Source organism: Zingiber officinale, chromosome 9B (genome assembly GCF_018446385.1).
Source record: "Zingiber officinale cultivar Zhangliang chromosome 9B, Zo_v1.1, whole genome shotgun sequence".
NCBI lineage: Eukaryota > Viridiplantae > Streptophyta > Magnoliopsida > Zingiberales > Zingiberaceae > Zingiber > Zingiber officinale.
Genome location: NC_056003.1, coordinates 115,701,631 through 115,709,833, shown reverse-complemented (window position 1 = coordinate 115,709,833; position 8,203 = coordinate 115,701,631). Strand labels below are relative to the sequence as shown.

The 8,203-nt window shown below is 35.4% G+C and overlaps 1 protein-coding gene across 2 annotated transcripts; it reads right to left on the bottom strand.

Moving 5' to 3' along the window:
• Positions 1 to 367: 367 nt before the first annotated feature.
• LOC122024063 lies at positions 368 to 6,240 on the bottom strand. Of its 2 annotated transcripts, XR_006123313.1 has the most exons (7): positions 6,042 to 6,240; positions 5,374 to 5,587; positions 3,904 to 4,204; positions 2,486 to 3,328; positions 2,239 to 2,381; positions 1,514 to 1,604; positions 368 to 498 (listed from the first exon to the last, which is right to left on the bottom strand). XR_006123313.1 is itself a non-coding variant. In XM_042582591.1 (6 exons), exons 1-5 carry the CDS (start codon positions 6,122 to 6,124, stop codon positions 2,263 to 2,265), a joined length of 1,560 nt encoding a protein of 519 aa, XP_042438525.1. In that variant the 5' UTR covers positions 6,125 to 6,240; the 3' UTR covers positions 1,327 to 1,604; positions 2,239 to 2,262. The 2 variants fall into 2 exon arrangements, 1 of the variants encoding a protein (XP_042438525.1); XM_042582591.1 differs by lacking the exon at positions 368 to 498 and having other exon boundaries at positions 1,327 to 1,604.
• Between the last annotated feature and the right edge of the window lie 1,963 nt (positions 6,241 to 8,203).

The following is an 8,203-nucleotide window of genomic DNA, read 5'->3' as shown; positions in this document are numbered from 1 at the left end:
GTCCGTACATGACGCAATGATAGCCGAGGATGTTCGAACATATTAACATAATTTATGTGAGTTTTAACAAATTTTTATGCAAAACATTATTTATAAGATTAGTTTGGACGGTTAAAAACTCAGTATCCCTTAATTGTAAGTTTAATTTAGAAAAAAAAAATCTTTATAAATAAGTCGTAATTAAAAATCAAATCATGGATATATGAAATACAATTGATCCCTTACCGTTGTATTATAGTCTCATTGAGAGGGAAGGATCAATGAATCTTCTAGAAACCTATTCATTGAACAATCAAAGAGAAAGATATGGTCTAATCCTAAGTTGACGATTCCAGTGCAATAGATGACTCTTGACGTGGCATCCTAACATTACCATTAGTTCAAGCATGAAATGTGCCCGATGTACTTTTCGATTTATCTTGACATGACATCCAAACATTACCATTAGTTCAAGCATCATGATTCATGAAGTGTGCCCGATGTATTTTTCGATTTATCCTGATTATCAGTAGAAAATTTTCATGAGACCAAATCGATCATCTTCAGGAATAGGCAATGAAATTAACTAAAATTATCATAAATATACCCTATATGAAAATTAAACTCTCGTTACTTGAAAAAACACCCTGCTGTACCATGCTCCGGGAGGAAATATATCTATAGTAGATAGAGGGAGGTTGGATTAGGAATCTTTGAATATGAGAGTCATAGGGACCTATTTATACAACAGTCAAGGAGAAAGGTATATACATAGAAAGGGTTGGATCGTGGTGAATCTTCAAATAGAAGAGTCATCATATAGACATGTTGCTTTAACAATCAAAGAGAAATTGTAAATAGCGGGGGGTTGGCTTGGGTTAGGACTCTTCAAAGAGTCTTAGGGACCTATTTATTAAACAATAAAAGAGAGATATAGTACATAGAGGCAGTTGGATCGGGAACCTTGAAATAGGAGAGTCACACAGACCTGAACCAAACTGATACGAACTGTGATGGCTGTGGTAGTGGGGCAACCAAGTTTGAAAAAACCATATGAACTAAATAACACCGAACCTAGAACGAAGCGAACCTAGAACCGGTGTGGACATGTCCATTAACTCTCAATAGATGGAGGTGCTGTTGAAATAATTGAAAATTAAAATGCCAAAGATCAATAGTTGATTTCATTATTTTTGGGGTCCAACCATTAAGAGAATATCAAACACTAAAATAATGACGAATTGGAATCTGGATATCTGGTTTGGCATTGATTACCAATCGCAATTATGAACTATTCGTTTAGGAAGTGGAAGCTCAAGCTAGAAAGAATTTAATTAACAAGTTTTATTTATCCTACCCAAGCTTCAAAATATTTATACTGAAGGACTTAAAGAGGATTCACTCATATTAACAATAAAGCAGTCCAGCTTAAAATAGATAAATATTAACTAAACTAGTATCAACATGCATACTTTTGCAAGGTTTATATCACAAAAATGCAAATATAGGCATGCACTGAGAAAATAGAGGCTACCTTGCTATTTCTGATTCCCCTTCTCTCGCCTGCAAAGGGTGTGTTCCAAACTGCAGCATTAAACCCTGATTTATAATCCTTCAAAAGTGACCTGAAAAATTGCAACAAGAGGCAAGAGGAACACATTAGCACGAATTATGACAATAAGACGTAACTGACAAAAATTACAAATTTACAGCATTCTAAGCTTTGATACACCCTATTCAAACATATAAAGCTTTCTCTAAGAATAACAACTAAGCCTTTATCCCACCAAGTAAGATCAGCTATCAATCTTTCTATGTAACTGAAAAAAAAACTATTTTCAAATCAGGTTGTGCTGTTGAACCAGAAATTTTTTTGTAGGTAGTTTGGAAAATAAAATGAATACGCAAGGCATATTTTTATTAAAAATTGAAAGGGAATTTCTCATCGTAAGAGCATGTTCTCATGAATTCACTTGAATTCCTTTCAGCAGAAGTTCAGTAATATCAGAAGAAGAAAAAGCCAAGTGAGGTAGGGTGGCCCATGAGAGGTCGCCTCAGGAGAGATCCAATTGGGCGACCTGGTAGTGTTCACGAACCTCATAAGGTTCTCATGGTAGCCAAAAACAGTATGGTTAACATAAGAGCAGGATAACAAGGATACAATCCAAACATAAAAGAATCATCCATTTCTATACTGTGTGACTATGTACTTGCACTACTAAGAAATCAAAAGCAATAAGAAAGTCCTCAGAGAATTACTTGTTCAAAGCCAGTAAGGATTGTTCAGCTTGCGTGGGCTGATGAAAGAGTTCTAAGCCGTGGTGAAAACCTTAATACAGGTTTCTCTGAAGGTATCTTCTTTTTCTTAGCTTTTGAGGTCTCTCCATCTTTTGAGATCACACCTGCAGGAAATTCACAATCGTACATTGCAATTATAACTACAAAACCAATGATAGCTTATGCATGTTAACAATAACAGTATAGGAATAATTAATGTTTTTGTCACCTTGATCTTCAACAATGCCAAAAATGGACTCCTCGGTCCTTTTCTTCTTTTTGGGTTTGCTATCACTACTGATTTCTTTATATGTTGAGACCACTGCACAACTCTCGCTTTCAATCTTCTGAGCTGGAGTAAGATTTTCATAATTTCTTTCTACAAATGCTGGACCATTGTACACAAGTTTCCTTGCTACTTGTTGTCCAGAAACTATTAGCCTTGCGTTTACTGAGCTGGAGAGCTCTGCTACAGGCCCTTTATCAGCTAATTCGGACATTTTCTTTCTTGCTGCCGAACGGGTTAACCGAGCTGTGACTCCATAATTTATGTTTGCAATGGTTGCTGATATTTCTGAATGACTTGCAGTTGCAGAGGAGACCAGGTTCCTGTTTCTTGGTACTTTAGATGCTCTGGCTGATTTCTTGAGGGAAGTAGCTGAATATGGGGAATCATCAGAAAGAGACTTACTAACTTTCCTTTTACTAGTAGTGACCGAACTGTGTCCTTCACAAGTAAATCTGGCATTAGCTGATTGTCGGACAAGATGTGGAAGTTCAGTGTTGTCATCCATGGCAATGGCATCAACTTGGATCACTCTGGCTTCTACTAATGTATATTGATCTGAGTTGCGCTTTTCATTTTTCGGAAGGAGGCCCAATACAGTTTCTTGTAAGCAAATGTTATCTGAAAGTTTTTCATGCACCAAGGAAGCAAGAGCTGCACGGGCTGCGAGAGGACTGAGTAAAGAAGTATTATCAAAATGATTCACAAGGACTACATCATTCCGTCCTTTGTTCTGCTTCCTGGTGATATCTTTAGACTCAACTTCATTTTGTTCAATCGAGTTAGCTGCAATATAATTGATTTTAGTAGTGTGATGCTACAAATTGGAAAATTACCATGAAAGTTCTATTGAAACAAGTTATATCATCTTCTATAAGCAATGGTGTACATAAAAAGTCTAAATTCTATTGTATGATAAACACACAGCCGCACTAGCCCAGAAAAACTAGGCACACATGTTGAATCTTGTCAAGGGTAACTAAACTTGTGGAGAGCATTAAAACGCCAGGGGCTGATATGGTGTTTTCTTGGTGTCATGTTCATAGGGGTAAGAATAAGGAGGTGCACTTTGTGGCAAGGGTGAGTTTTAGAGGAGGGTTGTGATTATATACGTGGAGAACTATCAGTATAGTTGTAACTTTCTAAAGAAAGTAATCCTTTAGTTACTAGTTCTTTAAAACAGAATTTACTGTATTCTGTAATGTTTAGAAGCCTCCTTTTTAAGTTATCCTAATAACTATATTCAAGTCACTAACTGACTATCTGATTAGTTTATATTTACTTCCTTGTGACAAAGGTTAGCAAAGTATCAAAGATTCTGATATTTTGCATAGACAAACTAAGAATTAAAGAAGTTGTACCTAAAAAGACATTGTTTGACAATACAGATCCATCTGCCAGCTTGCTTATCTCCTCCACTTGCTTTTCCAGTATGTGATAGAGTTTAGCCTCACCAGTATTATTTTCTAATGAACCAAGGGGAGGAGGTTGCATGGCAGCCAAGAATGTAGATATAACTGGGTGGCTATTGATGTTTTCATCAGAAAGCTTCATAATTGACTTAAATGGAACCGTAGTTATCCTATTCAGCATAGGCGAAAGCCATTTGACCAGAAAAGTGCATCTGCATGGCAGCCTGCCTGAGTGTCTCACCTTGTGTACCTGCCAAATTATGTAACTCTGATAAGTTTTTCAGAAGGCAACTTAACTTACCGACCAATATAGCATAATAGTTTCAAAGAATCTAAGGATTAGATTTGTTAAATATCTTTGTCTATGAAAAAAACATGGAGTAATTCATCATTTCTTTCACTCTAAAAAAAAATAAACGGAGAGCTTATCATTATTTGTTTTTGTCATATTTTTATATGGATGTAGCAAACAAGTTCGTCAACACGGCAACTTATCCAATGCTCACTCACCTGAGGGCATGGCATGTAAATATGTTTATTATACTGCTATACTTTTTGCCCATAGTCATAAAAAGGAGAAAATTTCCTAAAATAATTGTCTTGTTTAATCATCATTGTTCCCATCATTAGCAAGCCATTTTCGTTTGGGGTTAAATGAATCTTATACCTTGATTGAACTCTATGGAAGGAAATACTATTAGTAATATTCAAATTGATTAAATTATTTTTATATTATTTTATTAGATTGATTAGTGTTTTTATTGATTCTTACTACCCCTTACACCTTCCATTCTAATCAATTCAATTCTTCAACTATAGAATCTATGATCAACTATGAATATCTCCATAGGATCTCAACATATTTTCTCCAATTTTCTCATATATTAAATATAATTAATAGTCATGTAATATTAACATTTTAAATTTTAATCTTCCTAGTAACTCTCCGCATCCAAATTCCAGAGTCCCAAACTCCAAGCATTAGCAAATCATACATTTTCCATTAATTAACATACTATTTGCATGTGAGTGAGTTTGAGCAGAATTTCAGCCTTTCAGGTATTATGTTTCAATGAAACTATATGTTGCCGAAATTGATAAGAGAAGTTTCCTTAAAAAGTGTTGGTTTTAAATGGCTCCAGAAAATTTCCCCTGGAAATGTAAATAAAGTGACGATAGAACATCATTGTTTTACAGTTAGAAGCAGATGAAAATGCTTTCATAGAAGGATAGTTTCTACCCAAAATGAAAATGGATGCTAGTGGCAAGAAGGGCGATTTCATCTCGCACAAGATAAAAATTTGGACAGTTGTAAAAGCTCTATTATGTCTATTCTATTTAGCCACAGTTACATTAACACTCAAGGATGGATGATAGTTAAAACAAGGGTACACATTCTTTAACGGGGAGGAAATTTACCTGTTCTATAACGGCATCAAAGTACAAGCTCTCAGAATGCTCATTGTTCATGGCAAGAACTTTTTCTCCTTGTTTGAGATGAGAGCAGTCTCCGTCCTGCAGAGGCTTTGAACGAAATCGTAGATGCTCAATCACGTCTTCCCTAGTCAAGACGATATCTTCCATACCACAACTTTCCATGTTGAGACGAATATCAAAATTACCATTGTATGAACTGCACGAGCAGGCCACATTTCAACTTATAAATCATGTAGAAACAAGTAGTTGTAGATGTATTGCAAAACACACTGCATATTTACTACCGAATTTATGCATATATACTACCGAATTTATGCATATATACAAACAAATGAAATTTTCATGTCGACTATAAAACCATAGTTTTGTTCGTTGAAGATCTGGAGTAACATTTGGCGTTACGTCCGTTTACCCGAAGCGGTGGAAGATATTCTACCTCTGTTTTACTAGTGGAACTTCAAAACCCAAGATCACTAGTGAAAACAAGCGCGTAGAATCGATCTAAAACAAACCGATCTACTCTCTACTCCCTAGTTGATCGATTGGTGTAATGGGTTTCTTAATGTTCATAAAAGATGAAAGCAGGTAGCCGCTACGATTTAGGCGAAAAGGAAGAGAGATCGAGTGGGGGAGAGAGAGCGAGGGGGGACCTCGGAGAGACGCGGCAAGGATGCCAAGACCCGTCGGCCCAGCGCTTGGCCTCGAGATCGAAAGCCTCTTCCCCGGCGGCCATGCGATCGCCGACGAGATCGCGAAAGATTCCTTCGAGTCTTCTGCGCCGACGACGAAGAGGCTCCCTATCGGTCACTCTCTCTCTCCGCCATGTGGCCTGGGCGGAGGAGGCTGATGATGCCTGAGCTGCATTCCATTGTTTATAGGGTAATGTTTAGTAATCGTACTCGACATGATCGTACGGATTAGATTTACTGGTAAAGTGTGATGGATGGTCGATGCGATTAAGTGTGGGTTTATAATATTGATCCTGCGGACTAACGTTTGTTGGAGTAGTGTAATGAAAATACAAAAGAATCCACTTATATTTGTTATTGTAAAAGCACACCTCACCATTTGTGTTTGAAATTTAGCGACTAATTTTACGGGTTCTTATTTGGTCATAAATTCATAGCATCTTGGTGTTTTCCTGCTAATCTTGAAGTAGATATCCAGGCTTTAACCACTAAACTTACCCCCTATTTAGAAATAACTTAAGTCATGGAATTGAATTGAATTTCATAAGGAATTGAATTCAATTCTAATGTTTGGAATGAATTGCAACTTAAGTTATGGAATTCTTATGTTTTACCATTTTATCCTTCTCTCTTTTTTCTTTTCTTTTTTTATAAAGAAAAGAGAATGAGGGCACAATGAACATAATATGGAGAATTAAATTCCCTATCTAAATCACACATAAAGAGGTGTGATTTACTTTTGGATGGAATTGGAATTGAATTCCATATCAATTCTTAGCTAAAAATCATTCCAAAGTATGGAATTCAATTCCAATTCTAAAAGAAATTGAATTCCATATCATTTCCAAACAGGTTTGATAATCTTCTTCTTTAGTTTACTTTTTGGGTAAATTTGAAATAGAACTTATAAATAGTTAAGATCATCCACATCAGCTTCTCTATCCAAAATGTATAATTTAGGGTAAAAAAGTTACTTTATTAAATTTGGATATCCACTTTTTAATATATCATATATCAGCTTCCCTATTTCTTCTCTCACCTCTATAATGTTTAGAGAATATAATCTATTCCCTAAATTTAGAGAAGTACTGTTCATAAATGCATAATTTAGGAAATCGATAGGGTAGCTGATGCAAAGATTTTTTAGCTACCTTATCCAAAATTTAAGGTAAAATCTTTAAATAGGGTATCTGATGTGGATGCTCTAAGAAATCAATGTTTAGAATATTTGTCGTTATTGGAATTTAAACTTTGATCGTCTAATTTATCCTCCTTGAGTGATTTGCCATCACACCGTACCTTCGTTTATACATACACAGAAGTTAAACCTCTAAAATAGCAATGTAAATGAGCTGAATCGAATCGAATCGAATCGTATTAGGCTCGAGTTTGACTTGTTTAAGTTATCTTTAAATTCAAATTCGACTTGAACTTACATCAAACTTTTATCACAAGGTTTAAGCTCGGCTCGTTTTAGAATTACCAGGCTCGCGAATAGTTCAAGCTCGACTCATTATTAACTCGATTATCATAGTTAACTAGCCTAACTCGTTAAGTGAGCTCGGATTCGTTCTAGATCTCGTTTTTTTAGCTCGTGTTAAGGTTCATTTTAGAGCTCATTTTGCAGACTTGTTAAGCGAGTTCAAAAATTCATTTGAATAAATATACAACGAATCTAACAACTAAAAAAATATAAATTGAACGCATAGCATCCCAAACTACTACATTAAACTTCCAAACTCAACACATCATTGAACATGTTCATGAGTCCTTTAATCGAGTCGAACTCGAGTTCACGAGCCTATAAACGAATAAGGATGACAATGGGGTGGATTGAAACCCGACACCGTAACAAACCCGCCCCAACGGGGCAAGTTTAGATCCACCTAAACGAGTCTCAAGACGGATCCAGGGCAGGTCACGGGTTTAACCAGACCCGCCCCAGACCCGTCCCGTATAATATTTTTTATTATTAATTATTAATTAAATATAAATTGATAATTAATTTTTAATTGAATTAAAATTGATAGATTTTAATTTGTAATAATATTTTTTAGTTAAAAAATATTATTAATATAAATGTTGAAAATAAATTTAATGTTTAATTAATTTTTAAAAAAAAT

Excerpts from the sequence above, each read along its gene's own strand:
- LOC122024063 (XM_042582591.1), bottom strand. The coding sequence starts at position 6,124 with ATGGCCGCCGGGGAAGAGGCTTTCGATCTCGAGGCCAAGCGCTGGGCC. Across the intron at positions 4,205-5,373 it reads TTGATGCCGTTATAGAACAG|GTACACAAGGTGAGACACTC; the intron begins GTAAATTTCCTC and ends ATAATTTGGCAG. Across the intron at positions 3,329-3,903 it reads GTCAAACAATGTCTTTTTAG|CTAACTCGATTGAACAAAAT; the intron begins GTACAACTTCTT and ends ATTATATTGCAG.